Raw genomic sequence first — 22,215 nt, 5'->3', positions numbered from 1 at the left:
CTGGTAATAGTTCTGGTATTTTCTAAAGTGTCTATAATGTTGGACCCTTTTCTCCCATGTCAAACTGCAGAAAATTTCCATCATTACCTAGAAACTCTTTCAGGACCCACCTCCTCTAGGTTCCATCCCTTAGAAAACTACTTCAGAAGGAATTTTATCACAAAGCAGCACCACATTAGTGTAGCTAGCAACTTTTCCACATGTAAATTTTCATCTTCCTTTTATTCCAATGGAAGTACACAACCTCCCTGAGATCCTTCATTATGTGTACTGTGAAAGAATTCTTCTCTTTGTCTTTCATTTAAACAGACAGCTGTGATGATGGAAGGTAAATCTTAATGAGAAGTTTCTGTAACTGTCATTGTCTTATAGACAGATATGAAACATATGTTAATGTTCTTCTCTGAATGTGGCTATCAAATCAGGTACATTTTAAATTTACCCTGATCAGCCTATAGGTGCTATCAATGAAGTATAAACAGGACCAAAGGGACCCACATTTTCAAAACTTCCAATCATCTGGGTAATGAATTTTTAAAAGATTTTCTGCATTATGGTGAAAACTTCTCATAATAGTGGATACCTGTACTCAAATGTATTCACCCAGTATGCTTTGAAAATTAATGCAAACCAAATAAACACAGATTTCTAACACCCACCAAGAAGTACTTCTTGCTCTTTGGGGTATATTCTGGATCCCATTCCTCTTCCTTCGGTCTCTTTTGAAAAGTAGTATTTGAGTTGTTTGGACCAGTATTTGTCCCAGCAAAAACTCCTCTGGCTCTTCCTCTGCCTCTAATTCGAAACTGATTAACATTAACAAAGTTGTTTAGTAATGCAATCAAAAGGTATTTAGTTACATGCAAACTCTAATTTTACTGCAGTAACAAAAAACATATTTCCTAATTTCCTTCCTAAATCTCAATTTCATAGCCACTGAGGATAGAAAGGGTGACTATTTTATATTATAGGCAAAAAATTCTGCCCACTGCAAGTTAAAAAGGTTAAGAAAAAATGCAGTCAATCTAAGTATTAGCATACTGACTGCACTTTCATGGCCTGAACTAGTACTTTTAAATAATAGAGTTGGTTCTTTTCCCTTTTACTAGCCAAAAGAGTTGTCTAATTCTTTGAATTATCATAGGAGTCCCAAGTGTTCAACTACACCTATCACCATATAAGCAAAGCTCTTCTCTTTCCTAAATGATCTAATTAATGAACCCTACTAATAATTGACTGGATACTCGCTTACAGTAGGAATCTGAATATAGAAATTGGAGAGTCAAGAAGATGCACTACTACGAAGTCATTAAATTAGTAATTACAACATATTTATGCAAATATGGGGATAATGTGTAGGCTATGTAGAATAAAAAGAAAATTATATGATTTCTATGATTATACGCATATAAGCAAGGACTGGAAGGCAAAATAGGCAAAATAAAAATAGTTGTAATACAGAGATTAGGTTTTTTTTTTTTTAATGTTTTAAGGTATCTTTTCAAAAACTAAGTGATTAAAGAACTAGATCTCAATAACTTTACTTGACTCTTGGGTCTTTATGCACTATGTAGATATTGATTCCAAAGTTTAAAAAAGTATCTAGTTTATATATATATATAAATTTTTTTTAAATTAGATAAAAACACTTATTATTTACTCTGTATACAAAGAAAGCATCATCCCAGCTCCAGCCCCTCCTCCCAACCCTTAAATGGCATATCTTAATGAAGATATTATCAAAAACCATTTCACTTTCCAAGACTAATTCTGAATGTAGGAGTAATGACTCACAACAATGTCTAAATCATGTATTTTTAACTTTCCTTATGCACAGTGCTCTAAAGTAAAGTCCTACCATCAATCAAAGGTACTTCTACTACTTACAAAGGTTCCTCGTGGTCGGCTAACTCCTCCAAAGCCTGAGTATTCTTTCAGTTCATGGTGAGTTTTAAATTCTTCTTCTCTTTCCTTCTTACTCTCCTTTTCTTCTCGAGAACTGGGAGAAGAAGGCGATGCTGAAGAGGATGAAGATCGAGAATGATCTTGCTCTCTACTTTTATGTTTACTGCAAAATAAAGAAAGAAAACAAAAAAATATGTGCTACTTTAAAAAAGATAAAGACCCTGTTGAATCTTATAATAAAAGGGATATTTTTTAAGTCAAAAAAAAACTAACCCCTATTAAAATTATTACATAACTAAAATGATTGGGTGTTAAACTTTGACACAGTCTGTTTCCATTCTCCTTCAGTTTTTTTTTGTTTTTTTTGTTTTTTTTGTTTTTTTTACATAACTACTGAAAAACATGATATGGCCTGCCAGTTAAAAACTAGCAGTCTGGAAACTTCAAGAATAAGGTTCAGTTCTTCAATATTTTTAACTTTTTTGTTGTTGTTATTTTAAGGCAAGGAAAAGAAGAGTAGGAAAAAGTAAGAATGTTCTTAAGGCCAAGTTTCAAAATGACTGCAGTCTGTACACCCTGGGTGAGAACAGATGGTATGGTTTGGGCCATAACTCCATTATAGAAATCAAAAGCATATGACATACAAATACCAGTCATAAATTAAAAAAACACGAGTAAAATCCACCATTTACCTAATGAACAGCAAGAAAACGATTATCTATGATATTGAGTATTCCTACTATTTATTTGACTCTATGATGATCAATTTTATATGGTTCTAATGCAACACCCGAAAAGGTCATACCTGCGATAACTCTTACCACTGCTAACAGTATCCATGGAAACATTACTTTGAAAGATAAATACACATTGCTATTTCATAAAAACTAGTCCTTCCTCCCCCCCATCTCTCCCATGTTAAACCACTAGATATCAGTTTAAAATTCTTGTACTCTGGGTGTTATGAGTTGAAAAAGTGCGGAATCAAGCATAACGAACCAAAGTTCTTACACAAACTGTTTCTAGAAATGCACTGCATTGAAGTCCAACCTCCTGATGTAGCCTGGATAATAGGACACATTAATTTGTCATTTTTTTTTTCAGTGTTAGCTTGCTATTCCAAAGTTTTTGTCCTCATCCACCATAAGCCGTGTAAAAGACAAATACATTTTTGCTGTAAAACAAATAATTTTAATTGTTTAAATTTAAACATTCGATTACACAGTCAAAATTGAAAGCAATTAAGCTGACAATTATTAAAGGCTAATTAGAAGCTAAAACCTAACTCACACAGTTTTAACAATTACCTGTCATCTTTGTAAGATTTGTATTCCTTGTAATCTTTTGGAGTTTTTTCCTGCTTTCTTGATCCACTGGATTCCCTGGAGCCCTTGGAATCCCCCCGTTCTTTACTTCTTTCTTTTCTCCGACGATCAATGTCATGCCGAAGATCAGCAGAATCACACCTTAATTTTTTATCTCCCTATAAAAGACAAATGTAAAATACAGATTTCAGGAGAGGTATAAGAAAAAAATATATATATAGCCAAATTTTATGCCAGTTTCTAAATTGGCATTTTAGTATCAGAGAAGAGTAGACCATAACATACTACTTCCACACTTAGTTTTAGTTTTTGTTAAGAAATATGCCTGGTTGTTTTGACTAAACATTTGTATACACAGTGCAACAGGACTAGGGAAGTTATGAAAAGCTAATTATCTTGAAAATGTCATCGGTTTTTGTTCAAAGCAATCCATAATAAACTCTGTACAGTAGAATGACATAATTATTTTTCCACTCAACACATCCTCATTGTCATCACTCATCCTTTTCACAGGGTTTCTTTTTAAATGATAGAGATTATACTCTATCTGTAGTTGTGGTATAGCCTTCTACCTATAAAGTTATGGGATCCTAAAGTAACGGTTCTCATTATTTAAGCCTCATTATCATCAAGCTCTTCCCAATAAGCTGACCAACCCAATAAAAACCACTTCAAAAGGAAGAACTGTAATTTCCGTAACATGCAAGTGGAGTATGATTAATAAAACCAAGTAAGGTTGAATAAGGGTAGAAACAAAGCCAGAAAGAGATTATTCCCAATCCTGTACTCAGTATCTTGGGCCATATACTGCCCTTTCTCAATTCAGGTATTGCAACGGACATTAGTTTAACTGGGTCACAATTCACCTCCTTCTTGTTCCATTGCTTTTTCAAATACTATATAATTTAGGAAGATGGAAAGAGGCATCTAGGAATGAAGAAAAATTATACATCAGTAAGATGCTAAGCAATGTGGACATCCTTGCTAGTATTCAACAATAAGAAGTACTTATTCTGGGAAATCTAGCTATGATATTCATAAGCATTCATAAAACTGGAAGTATATCTCCAAATGATATCAACTACTCACCTACTTGCTCCCTGGGTAACAAAGAAAATCTAATCAAGAGCAAAAACCTTCCTTTTTCACTTAGGTATTATCAAGCCCACAAGTAACAAGATAATTTAAGTAAAACTACTTTATAAACTCCAAAACTATATACACATTAAATAATAACATATTTATTAATTATTCATTCAGATCGTATAAAAAGCAATGTCATATCTTCTTGTCCATCCATAAGTAATCACTATTTTCTCTCCTCCAGATGAAAATCTGGTCAGTAATGAGGAAAGAAACAAGATACTCACTCTGTCAGAGCACAAGGATAGACTAAACTGTTGGCAAAACAAAATTAACCAACACTGAACCCAAGACATTGAAAGTAAAGCCAAGGTTAGTATTCAGCCCTCAGAATCAGTTTTTCCAAGATCAGTATGCCCCATACAAAGAGACCACTTTCTTTTAAGCTTTAAATTTCACATCTAGTAAGTTAAGAGGATGCCCTATTATTTGTATAATACAACTATTAATAACAGCTTCTGGAAATGAAAGTGCCGATGTTTTCATTATACCTCAACTATTTAGCTCTGCAAAACACATGTAGTCTCATTTTTCTGATTAGAAAACCAAATGTCCAAGAGGCTAATTATCTTCCATGTATCATAGAAATACTTGGCTACAGCCAAAATTGGAACCAAGAAGCATTTCCAAGTCCCCTAACCTTTTCATTACAATGGACAGTTGCTATTTGTCCCTACATTTCTACTACACCCGTAAGGCCTGCCATATGGACTAATCTACCTAGAAAACAGCAATTTCACAACTCATCAGAATATATCAGAGTCCCCTTAACAAACGCATTCTATTCTCACAGACCTCCCTCCCCCAACATTCACAGGTTCTTCTCTCAAGTTTAAAAGCATTCTTCCCCAACCCACAAAAATTCCAATAGTGAGTTTTTATTCCAAATGTTCATTTGTAAATCTGTTCTTAGAATGTTTATTTCTTAGTCCAGATCAAAAATGCCCAGTAGCATGGGGATTACTTCTTGTTCTTGCTGTGAAAAACCTCGAAATATTAATTTAGGCATACATAAATCAAGGAATATTTATTCTGGCTCATCTATTTAACCCCAAAACTTTATAGAAAAACCCTACTATAATTTCTTATCGTTGTTTTTCTCATTTTCCTTTATCTAACACTTGATTCTTTACCCTTTGCTTAGAATGAATTTCTTCCTTTTATCATTTTTAAAAATTACTTTTGGTTTTACTGGAGTACATAGTATAGTGTCAGCTTAATTTCTTTTAGGAAGGAACAGTATATACACAACTGTAAATGCATTTATTTACAACTTAAAAATAGATAACCTCTGCAAACATTTTGTTTATGCAAACTATACTTAATTATATAATATCATTAACTGAGTTGAACTTAACATTAAAAAAATGTCCATTCAAAACATACCTTTTGATTTTCTTCTTTAAAAACTCTCTCTTCCCCTGCTAAACGAGTATGCTTCCTCAGGGCACTTGGAGAGATGTCAATTCTCCTTAATGTAAAATAAAGTCTATTTGTAGTCACATTAACTTTATGGTTCAAAAAATTCCTCAGAACTGTTCATTTTAATAAAGGAAATAACTAGACAGTTATTCCTCTCCCAAATAAACCTTAGCATTGTAACATTATTAATCTAATTCTGAATAATTAAGAAATAAAGACTATATCCATTAAAAATAAATTAAAAATGCTTCAGTATTTTTACATATAAAGTCTGAAGTTTTAAAACAAATTAATCATAAAAAAACCCATGTTTTGATTAAATTGAATATTATCATCCTAAGTGTCAACCATCATACAATTATACCTCCATATCTTCAATGAACACATGAATAGGGTTATTTGTTCCTAAATATCTCCAATATTTTTACATAATCAGTGGATCTTCAGTTTTATGCTGTGCCTTTCCTTGCCTTTTTTAAGCTAGTATCCGTTGCCAACTTCTCAGAGCTTCTTCAGCAGTCACCACCAAAACCCTACCTACTATGACTAAGCACTAGATACTTTATAACCAATACTAATTGTCACCACCACCCTGCAAAAGAGGCACTGTTGTCCTTATTTGGTAGATGGAAAAAACTAATGTTCAGAAATTAACTAACTTGTTCATCACAATGCAATGAAGTTACAGAACCAGTATATGAACATAACTGCCTGACTTTTAATATTCATGCTCTTCTTATGAAAAACAGTTCTACCTGTTACCAAACATTTTTATTTTACAAACTTACTGGAAGTAAATTAAATAAAGGGCTACTCTAGGCATCCAACTTCCTCCCAAAAAAACAAATGTGGTATCTACTGAATTCCTTACTGGGGGGGGGAGTGATTAAGAGTACTGTTAAGTTATAAGAACCTGTTTAAACCAAGTGAACTGAAAATTAAAAAGAAACAGTAAATTACAAAGTTTTCAAGGCTGGAAATACACTTATTCAAGGTACAAATCAGAAATAAAACCAAAGTTCATTTTATTATCATGATGATAGCACAGTTCCATTATGATATTGTTTAAATGGTGTCTATCAAAACATTTTTTATACGCCCATACAACAGTGCACATACCTGTGTATCTCAGGGCTCTTTTGCCTGGTACTATGTTCTTCGGTGGCTTTCTGATACGAAGTGAACCTCTCGTTTAGGGTCACTGCAGCTGATTTGAAGTATTGCTCTGTTGATTTAGGAGAAATACTGCCCAATTAGTTATCTTTACTTCAAGAAAGGTTTTCACTTGTGACAGAAGGGCATTTGGCAGGTGAAAAGAAAATAAAAATACTCAAGAAACCTAGCAGAAGAGAATCAAGTGTTACAAAGAACTCCTACTCTGTCCCTTTTAACTTTTTGTACCTCAACAGGTAACTGATACAAAGTTCCTCAGAGGGCACTATCAATACTACATACAATCCAAGAACAATAAACAGATTAAAATTGAGAATCTCTAACTTAATTTCAATAATGAACTACTTCCTCAAACAGAACAAAAAGGAACAGTAGGTGGACGTCCTTATACCTTGCCAATATGAACCAATGAGGTTACTTCAAGTAATCATTTGCAGAAAACAAAAAATACTGAAATAACTACACAGTTGGTTTTAGTACACTAGTAAAATTATTTCATCAAGAACTACGTTGACAACAAAAAATGGATTTAAGAAAAAAATGAATAGTACCATTTCAATTCAAAAAATATTCTTCAAATCAATTAACACTAATTACTCCAAAAATCTGGCATCTTGGCAAACCCGACATATTTGCTATTGTTCTCTTGTCCTTCTTTCAAATTTTAAAATTAGTAATATCAATACTACTTTTTAAACCATTCAAGATACGCTGTAAATGTAAAATAGAAAGACGTATAAAGTCATGAAATGTTACATTATGAAGCAAGCTATCTGCTTAACAGGTCAACATACATCTGTGTCAACTTACCGCCCAATATCCAGCACATGTCTCATAACCAATCATTAAAACTTGAAACGGCCACTACAAGGGTAGTGCCTCAATCATAATTCCATGAAACCCAGGAATTTGAGCTAGCAACTCAGTTTTTATGCCATTTTTGCCAGGAAGACAGAAGATTCAACTTTGCCTGTATCTTTCAACAGCTATTTTACTTTGAAACATGGATTTTGCCATTTCAAAACATATTCCAGGACCTAGTTACAATGAAAAAGAAAACATCACTGGGCATTTTCAGCTCTAAAGTAAGAAAGAGCTGTTCAGATCGGTTGTACAATACCAATAATGAAACATAACTACAGTTCTTTAAAAAAAAAAAACAAAAAACAAAAAACAAAAAAAAAAAAACAAAAAGAAAATGAAAAAGAAAAAATTTTATCAAAACCTGATCTCAAAATTCAGCAATAAATTGTAAAATGTGGAGACAGGTCAAAAAAAGGTAAAAAAAGAAAAAAAATGTTTCATATTTTATGTACCACAATATGGTCATAAACTGGCTCACAAACCTAGTTATAGCCAAATAACAAAACCCTTGTTACCATGTTTAAATAATTACAGTCAAAAAGAAATTCATTCACTATTCACTATTTTGAAACATCAACTGCATAAAGAATTTGCTAGCAACAAGTTTCAGCTATTACAACGAATTGTTCTCATATAAAAAGACAAACTTTTTTAAAAAAATGGCTTTTAAGACCAACAACCATGTAGCTTCCTGGGTAAGAACCTATTTCACAGTAAGTTGCCTTTTAAACACAGAAAGAAAATAACAAAAACAAAACAACCTAATTGCCCAAAACGTCACACCCTAAAACCTTTGAAAATTATTAGTAACTTTGAATTACATACTGGTGAAAATTGAACATCATTACTTTAACTGAAATGAACACCCTTATCATCTTCAGGACTTAAATATAACTATCATCCTAATTAGTAACTATTCATAAATTCACTATTCGTCTAACACATTTCTAAATTTCTTAAACTTTTTTTCCTTAAAAAATTCCAATAAATTCTTTTCCAGCTTATCATTTAAAAAGGCTAAGTATTAGAACAAATTAAGTAACAAAAATATAGATAGAAAATCAATACTGCTTTTCTGCTGGTTTCAGGTTTCTTTAAAAATTGAAAAGAAATTCTTAATAATATTCAGTAACAATATGACCTCACTTTATTATAAATCTATGCAAGAGTGCATTATAAATCCTATGCATGCAATGAAAAATCATCTGTAAGCATTCTGCCCTTCAAGTACAATGACACATTTCAAGAAGACTTCCTGTTAAATAAATCTTTATCAGTTTTATCATGATATAGCTTTTCAGAGTGTGCTTCAACTCTATTTGGTATTTCAATCACTTTTTATTAAATATCTCCACATGGGTCTTAATCCTAGCAAGACTGATCACTTTCACGAAACTATTCTTCCAAATTTCTAATGGTGTCTATGTAAACTTGATAGCCCTAGAGTACATTAATTAAAGCCTAACTGTTCATTTTAATTTGCAAGAAATATTTAATTCACAATAGTAAACATACCTTTAACATGATGAACCAAGGACACAATGTGTTGAATAAAAGACTCTGAAGTGCTTTTGCTGGCCTGTGGCAACTTAATGTGGTCAAAGATGGATCGGAATTCTTGTTCCTTCTTGACAGAATGGACAAGTGTACTAGCAAGTAGCCTGTCTTTAGTCAAGGAAGCAGGTCTGGAGCATATCGGTAACAAACACACACACAACAAACAAAATATACCATTGGTTTGAATACGAAATGGGAGTATGTTCAGAAAATAAGATAATTAATTAGAATATTAACTAAATCACCACAGATTATTTCCTGGGCATCAATGTGGAATTACCTGTTAGAATCATCAAGAGGAACAGGTGCCATTTTGAGTTTGACTTCAGGACGATGAGAATCACTGGCTATCATTTTGATCCTAAGTGGGCTCTCCTCTCTGAAGGTAGACTTTTCTCGTGCATCCAGATTCTTGTGTAGAGGGGGACTGTAATCAAAGAGGTCTTTGAGCTTTTCAGACTTTACCTGCTCAGGTGACTGAGTTTCTTTCTTTACTGTTATTCTCTCAGAACTTTTGTCGTCTTCCTTGTGCTTATCTTTTGCAGTGCTAGGCCTTTCCACTACGTAGCCAGTCTCTTTAAGTTTATAATTTTTGTCTTCTCTAAATCCATCACTTTCTCTATTGCCTTTCAATGAAACTTTGGACTTGTACTTGGGTCCTTCCTCCTCAGTATTCCGGTGAGATGTAGTAGCAAAATTTTTACCCTGATCTGCAAGGACTGACTTCCTGAACTGTCTATAATCCTCTGTCTCCTCTGTGTCATCCCCTTCTGAATCATTAAATTTTTGTTTTCCAGACTCTTTATCACTAAAGTAATCTAGCGCTTCCTGGTCTTCCCATTCTCCCTCTGCCCTCCCTTTCTCTGATCCTTTCTCCTTTGGAGCCTCTTTATCCCTGGTATTACCCCTATCAAGCAGGAATACTCTAGACTCTTCATCTGTGAACCTGTGAATAAGCAGAGAAGAGGATGGTAACTCTGGATTGCATTCACTGTGGATCACTTGCATACTTATATGTATGAAGATCTATATGACCAGCGAGATCTGCCCAATATCACAGGACCAGTAATAGAGAAAAAAAACCTTACTGAAAAGTGCTTTCTTCAGATTCCACTTTAAAAAAACATTAAAAGCATCTATATAGCACTTATGTACTGAGTTTTTAAATAAATTTACATATTAGACCTCCTGAAGTTTAAAAAGTAAAGCCTTTCCCAAAAACCTGTTCTAGTCATAGACCACAATTCTGCACTAACAAATCCAATTATCCAGAACTTCTACAACATGCAACACAGTTTAATTTTTAAGGCTAAAAACCACTAATAAACAGTATACTTAATCTATCAGAATTCTACTTATAATTATACTCAAAATTTCAGACTGTAACACTTACCTACCAAAAGAAATGAGTTCACAAAAGTGAACTTAAATTAGTTAATATTTAATATTCTAACTGAATCACAAAACTATTTCATATATACTTTGCTGCAGAAAATGATTCCTGGCAATACTAAGTACAAACTGTATCAATTCAACAAGAAATTTAATTCTAGTTTGTACAGCACTATCCCATAAATAGCCTGCCTGTTCTATTTTCTCACTCAAGAGTCAATCAAACTACATTAGCAACCAATTTTCACTGAGTTTTTTAGCAACTCTTTAGCAATGCTTGAAATCAGAATTTAAACAAAGTATGTTTCAAACATTACTAAAATAAGAAATACCATTATCTTTTCTATGGTCGGATAGTTTTATTAAGAATTGGCAGCTGCATGTATTAATACCACACAAGTAAAAACATGTACTATAACTACATTATTTATATGTTACATTATAATGAAGAAAACAAAATAAGCTTTCAATGCTCTAACACAAAATTCATCTAAGATCTTACATATTAACCATCAGTTATGCTTTATAATTTCTTTACATTCTTAATTCTGCACTGACTGAAAACAAATAAAATTAAAAAGAGAAATATAAATTAGCTATTAAAACAATTTCCAAAGTTAACCAGATGTAGTATAAACAACTTGAATTATAAAGTTGTGAGTGAAAACAGCTAACTACACATCACGGTACAATTTTAAGTCTTATAAATCCAAATAGAATTCAAAGAACAAATGTATTAATATTATCATCTAAATACTTTAATGCTTACCTTTTTAAGAATTTTCCTGTCTTTGCAGTTTCCTGATCTCCACCATCAGGATAAAATGAAGAACGTCCCCTAGCCTCATCTCTTGGAGCATTCTGTGGTGTGATTGTCTTTGCAGGGCTTCTTCGTGAAGGGATATGATGAATTGGACTATTCTGAGAAGGACTGTACCGACTAGATCCATTTCCAACAGAACCAGACCCAGACCTTTCAGGACTATGCTGAATGGAATGTGAATGCTGAGAGGGGGTGTTTTTTGCAGAGTGGACTGTACTGAGCATGGGGGCATCAGAGCAAGATGAACTCTGACTAGGTGGTGTAGCAATCGGTGAAGGACTATGAGGTGATCTAGGACTATTATCATAAGCTGAGAGGCCAGGCCAAATATCACCAGATGTGGCTGATGATTTGTTAAACTCATCAATAGATTCAGATGGGTCATGCTCAAATGTATCTTTCGGCTCCTCCTGTGATTTACTTTTCAAAGGACTCTCTTCTTGGGGCTCCCCTTCAGCTTTTTTGGTTTGTTTTTCCTGAGACCCTCGTCTTTTAGAGACAGGAGATTTGCTATATGGGGATGAAGAACGAGAAGAGGATGATCTTGGAGACCTAGAAGATCTATATGACCGGCGAGATCTGCTTCGGGATCTTTGAGAAGAAACGGATCTTCTTTTTGGACTCCTGGAACGTGAACGACCTCGTCTAGGACTCCTAGAGTGTCTTCTATTCCAGACAGGTCTATAACCACCTCGATGATATCTACCTCCTCCTCCTTGATAATACCCTCTGCCCCTTCCTCTGTACCCATAAGGTCGTCTCATTCCTCTATTATTTCTGTAATCTCGGCGATAATCTCTAGAATAAATACGATCTCTACTACGAGATCTTGAATATGTCCTGGAACGAGACCTAGAACTAAAAATGAAATAAATATCAATGCAAGAAAAATAAACTATTCCATTCTACCACTCTAAACACTTACGGCTGAACGTAACATGTCAATAGTCAAAACCAAATATGTACATTTGAAAAACAAAACCTCTCATTTATACAAAAGTTTACTGTTTTTAATGAAGAAAGTCTCACTTCTAAGATAAATATTGAGAGAATAAAGGCCTTAGAAACAAAGGCACAGAAAACAGGAAAATATCCACCAACAGGACATACTAACAAATTATAGTAAAGCTATACCTTAGAGTAAAAGAATATTTAATGGCATAGAAGAAATATTCATCAATGAAATACTACTGGCTAAATTCATACATAATACTGAGACATCAGAATCAGAAACAATGAGAAACTATGAAATAATACAAAAGATGGCTTACTGTCAAATAATTCTCACATTACCCAATTTATCTTTTAACGTTATAAATTCAAAGAAATTCACCATACATGCACAGTGTAAGAATCTGAGATCTGAAGTCACGCTAACTGAAATCAAACCTAAGCACCGCCATTTACTAGCTTGCAACTTGAACAATTCTCAATCTCTCCAACTCTAAAATGAAAGTAGAAGAGATTCACTTCACAGGGTTGAGAATAAAATAAATTAATGAGTTTAGCATTGTGTCTAAACGTAGTAAGCATTCCATGAATATTAGCTGATTATCATTATTAAAAGAATTAAAACACAGTAATTCACCTGTATCTCTTCTTTCTAGAATGTGATCTTGATCTTGATCGAGAACTAGACTGTGATCTAGACTTTGATCTTGAAGAATGTGATCTAGAATTGGAGCGACCCATTTCTTTTCTCCTAGTCAATGAGAGCAAAAAAGTCAAAAATCACAATTCAATTAAAGAAGTTTCCCATTCTTATTTATTTTCAAAGACCAACTAAATTTTACAAGACATAAGTTTCTTAACGGATATTACTCATCACCATTTTCATATGAATACTAAGACAATTCTCCCTATTTATCTTCACCTGCATGACAGTTACTGTATACAGTAGGTAGAAGATTTCTATGGACTGCACCACCTATGTGCCTCAATTCAAAAAGGCAGCAGCTGCATAAGCCAGAAAGAGCAATACAAGACTACAGCAGCATGTTAGATGTTATTCCATGCCCAATACAAATGCCTACCTGTCCTGTAAAAAAGATAAATATCAGAGTAATATCAGATAAGGAACCTGAAACAAAGAAAACACAACTGGCATAATACTAAAAAAAATAAATAAACCTAGCAGACTGTCATCCTAAATGCTTTATGGCCTTAAAATGGGATTAAATTGGGGCGCCTGGGTGGCTCAGTTGTTAGGCATCTGCCTTCGGCTCAGGTCATGATCTCAGTCCTGGGATCGAGCCCCGCGTCGGGCTCCCTGCTCTGTGGGAAGCCTGCTTCTCCCTCTCCCACTCCCCCCTTGCCTGTGTTCCCTCTCTCACTGTTATCTGTCAAATAAATAAATAAAATCTTAGAAAAATAAAAAAAATAAAATGGGACTAAATTAACCACTCCTTATATATAATACTGCATGATTCACATAAAAATGGGCTTATGCGGGGCGCCTGGGTGGCTCAGATGGTTAAGCGTCTGCCTTTGGCTCAGGTCATGATCCCAGGGTCCTGGGATGGAGCCCTCATCAGGCTCCCTGCTTAGCAGGGAGCCTGCTTCTCCCCCTCCCTCTGCTTCTCCCCCTGCTCGTGTTCTCTCTCTCTATCTCTGTGTCTCGAATAAATAATAAAAAAAATCTTAAAAAAAAAAAAATGGGCTTATGTGACAACGCTAGTTCACCCTGTAGCTTTCTGGTAAGTTGATGAAAAAGGATAAAAGATAAACTGGAAAGACTGCTTGAAGAAAGATATTGGAAGTACAAGAAAAAGAAAAAGTTGGGCACCAATATTCAAACTTTTCTAAACACTACTTAATATCTAGTGCAATAATCAAACTTCACTGGGTACAGAAATAACAGGACTAAATAATTTAGAAGATCTACTCTTCCCAAAATTATACATATGTATATATATACACATATATATATATATGCCTCCCAAGTTTATTTCTGCTATAAGTATTTCTAAATTTCCACTAACTTATTACCAAAATAATTGTTTCCATAAAAATGGACTCACTAAACTTCTAATAGTCTGCAATTGCCATATGAACAATTCCTCCTACACCTGAATATTTTTGAAGGCATTTATTTTACCTACCTAGGCATTGCTCAGTATTATGAAAACAGTATTTAAAAGTACTAAGATTGAGTTGCATTACAGAAGCAGCAACATAATGTCTGCACATACTTCATCAAAAACCATTAAATGACAAATTCAAGGTTTCAGATACTTCAAAATAAAACATAACTATCCTAAAGACAAATATTAGCTCTATCTTCTCATAAATAAAAAATACATAAAGATAATTATCTTCCTCTGAGTTGTAGTTAAGAATGAATGAATCGATACATGTAATACAATCAACTTTAATTACCTTAACACCAATGCAAGGGTGTTAAAAAGTTATTATGGAATTCCTCTTATATGCACACGGAATTCCTCTTATATGCACACGGGAAAAGGAGTTATTGGCCTGAGTCTAAGTTGATGTGTTTATAAAAATGGAAGGAGACACACAACAGAGAAGCAAGAGAGATAAAGAGAATCTTTTTCCTACAACTTTTAAAATCTGGCTTACTTCATACAAGCCACCAAAATGAAACAAAACGACACAAAACAAAAAACCCAAAAAACAAAACCAAACAAAAAAAGCTTCAGACCACATCACTTACAATCACTCAGATTCATAAATTAAGTAGTTGCGTTTTCTCAAATAAACCAAAACTGAAAACTAGAAAAACGAATGCTATTTACCTTGGGTTTTATGCAGGATTAAACAGTCAAGTGAAGTCTTTAAGATACTGTAAAGTTCTTCCTGGAGAAAATGTTCTGAGAAATTAAACTCTAAATTCAAATTCCTAGCAAAGAAAAAAAATACAAGTTTGCTTTATGGTAAATTAAACACCCACTGTTCACAACAATGAATTATACTGGCACTGAAATAAACTCTTAATAAAAGCACTAATGATTTCAGGGAAAGGGAAACTCATCTAGGAAATAAACTTTTAACCATAAAAGCTTAAGGAATTTTTTGTTTTAATCAAAATGTAGAAGTGTACCATGAAACTGACAGCATTTTACTTTTTTTTTTAAAGATTTTATTTATTTATTTGACAGAGAGAGACACAGCGAGAGAGGGAACACAAGCAGAGAGAGTGGGAGAGGGAGAAGCAGGCTTCCCGCGGAGCAGGGAGCCCGATGCGGGGCTCAATCCCAGGAGCCTGGGATCATGACCTGAGCTGAAGGCAGACGCTTAACAACTGAGCCACCCAGGCGCCCCAACAGCATTTTATTTTTTAATTTAAATACTTGAATTCTCATTTTAGTAATCTGGGCTTTAGAAAACAGAAGCTATGCTGCTATCCTATCAGAAAATTTCAAAGTGGCTAATATAATGCCAAATATGGTATTCTTGGAATATCAAAACATGTCATCTATCAGTAGTTAGTACTCATAATGCTATAATTATAAATTACCTAAAGTATGAGTTTTTATTTTTAATGCTTTGCTACTTATTCTTTATTCTCTCTTGGCCACTTCCTTTCTACAGTTTAGTTTCATCTAAAACTGGTTTTTAAAATTCTTATTAACAGCTATCACAGTAACTCTAAGCTCAGTGCCTAAAAGCATTCTGATACATGTACAGACATTCCAATACAAAAACAGGCAATAAATGAAACAAATATCTAATGGATTAGATATCTTCCTAAACTAATTTACCATTACTATGCAAATAAATTTAAATTTTGTGCAAAATATTAAGCAGTTATCAACACTGAAGAGGTTAGCCTTGTAAGTAACATTCAGTGATTGATCACCAATTATGTGCGAAGGACAGTCAAAAACCACTAGGGGAGCAGAAACTAAAGAAGAGAAGATTAATTGTATTCATGCCTAACCTCAAGGAATTCATAGACCAATTTTAAATTAAAAAAAAATACACATAAATATGAAAATCTGTGACTCTTACCAAAGATCCAATAAAAAAAATGCAATAAAATTGAAAATACAAAGGAAAAGAAATGTTAAGATTAAACTGGTGAATTAAGAACATTGTCCCTATATACCCATGACCCTACAGTTGGGGAGATTAAGAGATGTGAGGTTCAAACTAGGAAGAATAGGAACTAATAATTAAGAGAAACATACTAAAATTAAAAAAAAAATTAAAAAAAAAAGACCATAGATACAGAAACAAAAGGATTTCTAAAGTGCAGGCATGTTTAGTTTTAAAAATATCAAATCCCCCCAAGGGGGCAGAAAGAAACCAATCTTCTAAACTGATGCGTTATGAAAACTTTATTCTGGACCCAGAAGTCCAGTAATACTGATTCACTGCTGGAAGTGATACAAGGCTCATTTTAGCTAACACTTCCCCTAAACAATTCTAAAAGGTTAATTTTAATTTCCACATATCCAAAGAAAAACCAACTGCCAAATCCCTCTTTACTCCAAATCATGACTTCTGAAATTCCAAAAAAATCTACACCAGAAATAACAAAGGGAGGAGGGCTGTAGGCTGTTATACTAGTAGATACAAATTCTTGTTCACAATCTATAAATATGGTTAAGTAGTCATAAAAAGAACTCCAAAATCATGTGAAGTATGACACATATTTAATAGTATTTAATAATATGTAATATTTAATACAAAATATATTTAACATTTAATAACAATATTTAATATAGTTAGTACAAAGGCTATAATCAGCTCAGCAAATATTTTTTAAATGAAAGTCTATGTAAAAAGCACTATGCTAGGTTTTATGGGAAACAGGACTATGGAAGAGGAGCATGCTCTCCAAAACCCAACTAAAGAGTTTATTCGAATAAAAATCAACAAATCATAGCCAAGAACATCTGAATACCAACCATGTGCTAAGAACTGTGCTAGGTGACTTTAAATAAAATCATCTCATTTAATCCTCATAATCTGATAAACTACATGTTAACCCATCTCTCAAATAGAATTCTAAGTTGTCAGAATTCATCTGAATTTACGAAGTGTCTATTATATGCCAGGCACTATTATTCTAGCACTGAAAATACTGTACTTCAAGTGAGACATTAAGTTTCCTACTCTCTTGGAGCTTATTTTAAAGGGAGGGAAAGAGAGGCGGAAAAACCCACAAGATGATGTATTAAGAGGTGGAGAGGAGACTACAAAGGTGGGTCCTTGAGCCCTCTTTAAGAAGATAACATTAAAGCTAAAGACAAGGTACATTTCAAAGTTACAGAGAAAGAAGATCATTCCAGGCAGAAGACACAAACTTGGCAAATTCAGGACAGAAAGACCACTAAGAAAGTTGAGGCACTCTGATCATGGAGAAGATGTGAGATAAGGTGAAAGAGGCAGGAATGGACCAGATCAAATTGCATCTAGAAAGCAGGCCAGAGTAAAGAGTAGATTTTATTCTAACTGCAATGGGAAGGCTCCGCAATCAGGGAAGTCACACCATCAGATTTACATTTTAAAATGGCTGCTGTGAACAGCATGAACAATATCGAGAGGAGAACAAGCAGATAAATTAGAAGGCTGAAATTCAATACAAAGGTGACCTGGAAAAGGTAGTAGCAACGAAGTTGGAAAAAAAAAAAAGGCAAAGTCAGAATCTGGTTTGGAAGTGCAGTCAACAGTATTCGTTCATAGGTTGTTGGTGTGGAGCAGAGAGAACGGGGAGAGGGCAGATTCAATGGTGTTCCTAAATTCCCAGTTTTGGGCTCAAGCATCTGGGAGGTAAGTTTAAGTTTGGGAGAGTAAACAGATTTCTTTACCCTTTTAGGTTGCCCATGGTCACAGAGTGTAAATGGTTAAGCCAGAATTTGACCCAGATCTCCTGATTCCAATTCCTGCACTCTCTCCACTACCCTGACAGGTGCTTGATGTGGCCATAACCTATATATAGAATTCAAAATGCCAAATCAATCTTCCCTTTATTACAACCAAGATTACTTACTAACAGACTGTAAAAAGAGAGAGGGAATAAACTGCTTTATATATTTTTATCCAAGTGATTCACCAACCAGTGAGAAACTTATGAGAATAAATCAGGATTTATTTATAAAGTTCTTAAATACCTTAAGAAAGTCTATCTTTTATGCGATATTACATTAAGATCAGCTAGAACACAAGTGATGAAAAGAGCAGAGAACAGAGTTCAACAAAATACTCAAGCTAAAGCCCCTCAAAACGGGTTCTTTAAATAAGAGCCAAGTTTTCGTTTTAGCAGATTCAGGAAGTTTGGCTGTCAGATTTCTATAAACAAATTATTGCTATTCACATCTTTAATAATCCTAAAAATAATATCCTAAGACTATTATTACAATAGACTAGGTTCAAAATCCTGACCTGACCATTAACTAGATGCTCAAGTTACCTTAATCTCTTTCAGCTTCAATTTCCACAAGTATAAAATAGGGTTAACAATAATGGTAGTTACAGGCTTAAGGTTACTTGAACTAATGAATGTAAACAGCATAACATTTTGCACACGGTATACACTCAAACATCAGCTATCATTATTGGTAACTGGTTTGTGACAGTTTTTCCTGCAGGTTATCTAATTTTGCTTCAAGTGATTCTTGTAAGAATGCTTAGTATTTTTGATATAACATTAATCAGCATTATAAATGCATAATAAAATGACTGAAATTTTGCTTTATTAACACTCCAAAAAGAGGGGCCTGTGTGGCTCAGTCAGTGGAGCATCTGCCTTCTGCTCAGGTCATGATCCCAGGGTCCTGAGAATTGAGCCCTGTGTCAGGCTTTGCACTCAGCAGGGAGTCTGCTTCTCCCTCTCCCTCTGCCCCTGCTCAGGCTCTCTCTCTCTCTCACTAACTCTCAAATAAATAAAATCCTTAAAAATGAATAAAAAACTCCAAAAAAAGGTAAATAATATTAAAATTGGTACACGCTGGCAATTACTAAACCTAGATGATGAGAGCATGGGTGCTATTTTCTCTACTTTTTTGTTTGAAAATTTCCATAATTAAAAGCTTTTCAAAAATGGTAGGTTTAGTCACAAGTTTTTAGTTCTTTGTCCAGCTTCTTGTCATCCTGCTTTAAAACAAAACAAAACCAGCATGGGACTGAGAAGAACGCCTGCATTGTAGACCAGGCTGTGCCACTCCCTGGTTCATAGGCTTTAAATAAGTTTCCTACCTTTTTGCTCTCTACCTAAGTGGAGAAATACTGGATCAAGTTTGAAGACTCCACAAAATATTACACAAATGTAGACTAGATTACTACCACCTTAATTTTGTAGATTATTTTTTTTCAGTCCTGTAGTCAAATAAAACATTAATGCTTAAGATTCTGAGATAACACTAATGACCACAAAGAATCTGGATTTGAAAAAGGAAATTTATAACCTAAAATTATAATGTAAACATTTATACTTACTACCCAGAGATATACTGGGCTTCTTGATTCCCTTATCTATGTCTTTGTTGATTAATAAATCACTGTAAATTACATAGAATTCAGCTAGTGTTTAACTAAGGATTCTGAATGTAGTTTCTGGAAACTCCCAATCCAAAGTTCTATGTAGAACTGAAAAGACTTTCTCTATTTCTACAAGTCTTCTCATCACACAGTTAATTCAGGTAGCTGAATTCAATAAATTCATATAGACCTGAGTCTATCAAGGGGTTTTTAGAGGTCTTTGAGTCCTAAAATACTAATGTTCTTAAAAGAAAAATCTCCTATGCTACCAACTATCTGAATGAAGGGGGATTCCAACGTTTACCCCAATGTTACAGTGAAAACATGGTATCCTTAAAACAAGATGGCTATGAGCCATCAGTACATAAACTTTGGGTTGCTCACCAAGAGTTATTTTAAACATACAATCCTTCTCATAGAATTACTTATCCTGAATTGGCTAGAATCACATAAACATGCAAATAAGCTTGTAGCGGTTTTTCCTATGTAAAGATTCTCTACTGTCTGAACAGTAGCCCAACCATTCCAAATAGAGTCAATGGGAATGAGAATTTACATGAGGATTAAGGAATTCTGGTTTCCTTTTTAATACCGAAGATAAATTAAAAGGCGCTGCTGCAAAAAGATGTATCTGAAGTAACTAATCTATTTATATCAGTTTTGGTCACATTTGCCTTCAACTTTAGTCTTAATTTTTTCAACCTAAAACTCAAAAAAAAAAAAAAAAAAAGACAGAGAAAAGTAGTTGCCAGCACCGCTGCTTGATTCTGATAAGATGAATCTTAAATGTGAAGAAAGCCAACCTATGGACTTAAAGTGGGGGCAAAGTCCTTAACCTTAACTCACCACTCCCACCGAATTACCCCAACTGTCTACCTATCATGGTTGCAACATTTCTGACTCGATATAAAGACCTGAATCACTTGCCAAAAAGACGTGGTTTCGCTTGTACTACTGGAAGACTGCCTTTTGGGTGAGGGGGCGGGGGAGAAACAACAGGGCCACTCATCAGCTAAGGCCTGCTCCCCAAACTAGGAAACGGTAACTAGGCACCAACTCTTAGAGTCGAGTGCACACGTTCGCTTCAAAACAAAGTGAGTTGCCAGGGGGATCCGAGATTAACCTCGGAGAAAACTGTCCCGCGACACCGAGGGCCGGAGGCGGATACCCGCGTCAGTGACGAGAGAGAGCAGACCACGTTCTTAAGGGAATAACAAAAAAACGGGGCGTAAACCGACGGGTAGCGTGAAGCCGGGAAAAGGGAATTTAAAGACGACGCGAAAACGGGTCAACCTACCCAAAGCACTTTGCTGCAGGTCATAGTTGTTTTATCAAAGCCCCAAAGCCTGGAAGAAAGGTGGCGCTCCCAGCCAATGAGAAGCGAACACAAGCGGCACCTCCAGCGGCCTCAGGAGCCGTAGGCTGAGAAAGGAGGAAGCGCGCGTGCGCCGGGCGAGCTTTCAGTCGGGGCCGAGGAAATGGGGGAAGGGTTGAAGAGGAAGATATGCGCACGCGCACGGGAAGGCCGCGCGGTCTCTGGGTTTCGAGCCAGGTTCGTAACCGCGCGCGCGCGCGCGCCGTTCTCGCTGCTCGCCCCACCCCCCACCTTTTCGACCTATAGTGCCCCAAAAACCTGAGGGGATCTGATGGAGAAACGCATAAATAACGGCGAAACGTCTCCTGGGTCCTTCTGCAGCCGCCAACCCGTCACTACCCACAAAAGATTCAACAATATTCACTCGTCCTCGGTATTTACTGCCCTTTGAGTGATTTGAATGCAGCATGAGGCCTACCTGAAACGCCGAAAGCACCGTTCCCGGGACTTATCTCCGTTGTAACTACACAGCGGCCATTTCCCGACTCAAGAACGGGAGGAAAACCATAGAGGTATCTTCGACGCGCTAGCTCGTCTCCGTCACTTCCGATTTGGGGCGTGGCCGCCAGTGCCGCTAAATATCTGGACTAGCCCCGCCCACCCTTCCGCCCTAAACCGGCTTCCTAGCTATTAAGATGTTGCCTGAGGCTTTCTGGGAAGTCTCGTGGCTGGTCTCGCGCGATGATCTGGCGGCTCCGCCCTCCGGCCTGGAGCTGCCGCCTCGCGGCGGTGACGGTAGACGGTGGGCGGGGTGTTTTGTTAGGCCATGGGGTCTCCTGGCCACGGGG

At 35.3% G+C, this 22,215-nt stretch overlaps 1 protein-coding gene across 7 annotated transcripts in view; it reads right to left on the bottom strand.

Annotated features, from left to right (window-relative positions):
* Window positions 1-21,977, bottom strand: part of BCLAF1 (BCL2 associated transcription factor 1) — a 29,962-nt gene extending 7,985 nt beyond the window's left edge. Inside the window, exons 1-11 of one of the 7 annotated variants that reach the window (XM_036097477.2) lie at window positions 21,846-21,977; window positions 15,363-15,466; window positions 13,193-13,306; window positions 11,551-12,462; window positions 9,670-10,335; window positions 9,348-9,517; window positions 6,915-7,020; window positions 5,760-5,844; window positions 3,213-3,388; window positions 1,888-2,068; window positions 660-806 (exon numbers count right to left, since the gene is read on the bottom strand). In XM_036097477.2, the coding sequence (XP_035953370.2) occupies window positions 660-806; window positions 1,888-2,068; window positions 3,213-3,388; window positions 5,760-5,844; window positions 6,915-7,020; window positions 9,348-9,517; window positions 9,670-10,335; window positions 11,551-12,462; window positions 13,193-13,296 (2,547 nt within the window). In that variant the 5' untranslated portion in view covers window positions 13,297-13,306; window positions 15,363-15,466; window positions 21,846-21,977. Of the gene's footprint in view, window positions 1-659; window positions 807-1,887; window positions 2,069-2,916; window positions 3,080-3,212; window positions 3,389-5,759; window positions 5,845-6,914; window positions 7,021-9,347; window positions 9,518-9,669; window positions 10,336-11,550; window positions 12,463-13,192; window positions 13,307-15,362; window positions 15,467-21,845 lie in introns of those variants that run through there. The other 6 variants (XM_078054689.1, XR_013441088.1, XM_078054691.1 and 3 more) reach the window with 6 other exon arrangements.
* Window positions 21,978-22,215: the final 238 nt, after the last annotated feature.

The sequence above is a fragment of the Halichoerus grypus genome, chromosome 9, assembly GCF_964656455.1.
Source record: "Halichoerus grypus chromosome 9, mHalGry1.hap1.1, whole genome shotgun sequence".
Lineage (NCBI taxonomy): Eukaryota > Metazoa > Chordata > Mammalia > Carnivora > Phocidae > Halichoerus > Halichoerus grypus.
This window is presented reverse-complemented; position numbering and strand designations above follow the sequence as displayed.